Genomic DNA, 1,373 nt, shown 5'->3' on the forward strand with positions numbered 1-1,373 from the left:
GGGGCGGGCGCCCGGAGGCGGCGGTCAGCTAGGAAGCCCCCGCCCCTGATTGAGCAGCTCCGCGGGTCACTCAGCCAGGCCCCCCGGGACAGCTGTGTGAGGACGGGTGTGCCCAGCCTGGCGGGGACAGCTCAGCACAGCCCCTGGGGCCACTGCGGAAGGGCCTGGAGCAGACGCCCCCGGGCCCGCGTCACGGCTGTGCCACCCGCTCCTGCTCCTGGCCGCAGGGTGCCCGCCACTCCGCCTGCTCTGTGAGGCCCAGCGGGGCAGCTCCGGGCCCCCCGGGGGTCGTGTCTGCCTCTGCCGAACGTGGACTGGGCCCTGGGAACCCAGAAACAGCTGGGCAATCAGAGCGAGAGGGCAGGGCCAGCCCATCGTCCAGGGGCTGGAGCTGACAGCCGGGTGAGGAGCAGCTGGCCAACCCTGCTCCTGGGGATGTGGCGGGCGTGGCAGGAGCGGCCGGAGGAGGAGGACAGGAGGCCCCGGCCGGGGGCCTGGGGGCGCACTCCCAGCCCCCTCCTCGTCCGAAAGGTGTAGCCTGGCAGGAGGGCCCATTTAGCCCGCTCCGTCCTCAGCTGGGTCGTTCGGGTCCAGCGGCCACTCCTGGGCGCTGGGGTGGGGCCCTGTGGTGTCGGGCTCACTGGGTGTTCATGTCCAGGCGAGTGATTAGCAGCCTGGCACCACCCGGGCCATTGTGTCGGAAAAGGCCTGCACGGTCACGGGCATGGTCGGGGTGGAAGGCCCTGTCCCGGGGGGTGGGGCGCACGTCTCCCACGGCCGCTCTGTGTCCCCCCAGGGGCAGAAGAGCCGGCGGGAGGCGCAGAGGGCCCGGGCTTCCCGCCCCAGGAGCCGCAGGACAGCGAGCATGTGAAGACGGCCCCCGAGGGCCCCGCGGCAGAGGCCGCCCCCCGGACTGGCGCCCAGCCCGCCTGCAGCCAGGGTAAGGCCCAGCATGACCCCGGGGCCAGCAGGCGGCGGGGGTGTCCCAGCAGAGGGACCTGGAGACGGCGGGGGCGGGGGCAGATGAGAAAGGCAGGGGCACCCGAGTCCCCTGCTCCACACTCTGCCGCGCAGATGGGAGTGGTTCGGGTGGTGCGAGGCCCAAGCTGAGGCCACTTGGCCCAGATGGAGCTGAGGGGAGGCCGGGGCGGCCGGGAGGCCGGGCTGGGCAGGAGACATGGCGTCGCGTCCACGGCCCTGCCTGAGTCAGAGCCAGTTCCCAGCAACCAGGCCCCCGGGGACTCCGTGGGGCGGGGCCTCTCTCAGACCCCTCTTGGGACAGCAGGGCCGCTCCCGCTCCTTTTAAAGCCGCAGGGCGGTGGACGGGCGTGGACACCAGCCAGCCTGCGGCTCCTGGGTGCACAGGGGTGTGG

At 73.2% G+C, this 1,373-nt stretch overlaps 1 protein-coding gene across 1 annotated transcript in view; it reads left to right on the forward strand.

Moving 5' to 3' along the window:
• The window catches only part of LOC104985818 (calcineurin-binding protein cabin-1-like), a 4,200-nt gene that overhangs the window by 1,880 nt on the left and 947 nt on the right, over positions 1-1,373 (forward strand). The window contains exons 3-4 of the mRNA XM_010836203.1: positions 58-228; positions 671-940. Coding sequence (XP_010834505.1) covers positions 58-228; positions 671-940 — 441 coding nt within the window. The remainder of the gene's footprint in view (positions 1-57; positions 229-670; positions 941-1,373) is intronic.

Source organism: Bison bison, unplaced genomic scaffold, assembly GCF_000754665.1.
Source record: "Bison bison bison isolate TAMUID 2011002044 unplaced genomic scaffold, Bison_UMD1.0 scf7180017845634, whole genome shotgun sequence".
In the NCBI taxonomy this organism is placed as follows: domain Eukaryota; kingdom Metazoa; phylum Chordata; class Mammalia; order Artiodactyla; family Bovidae; genus Bison; species Bison bison.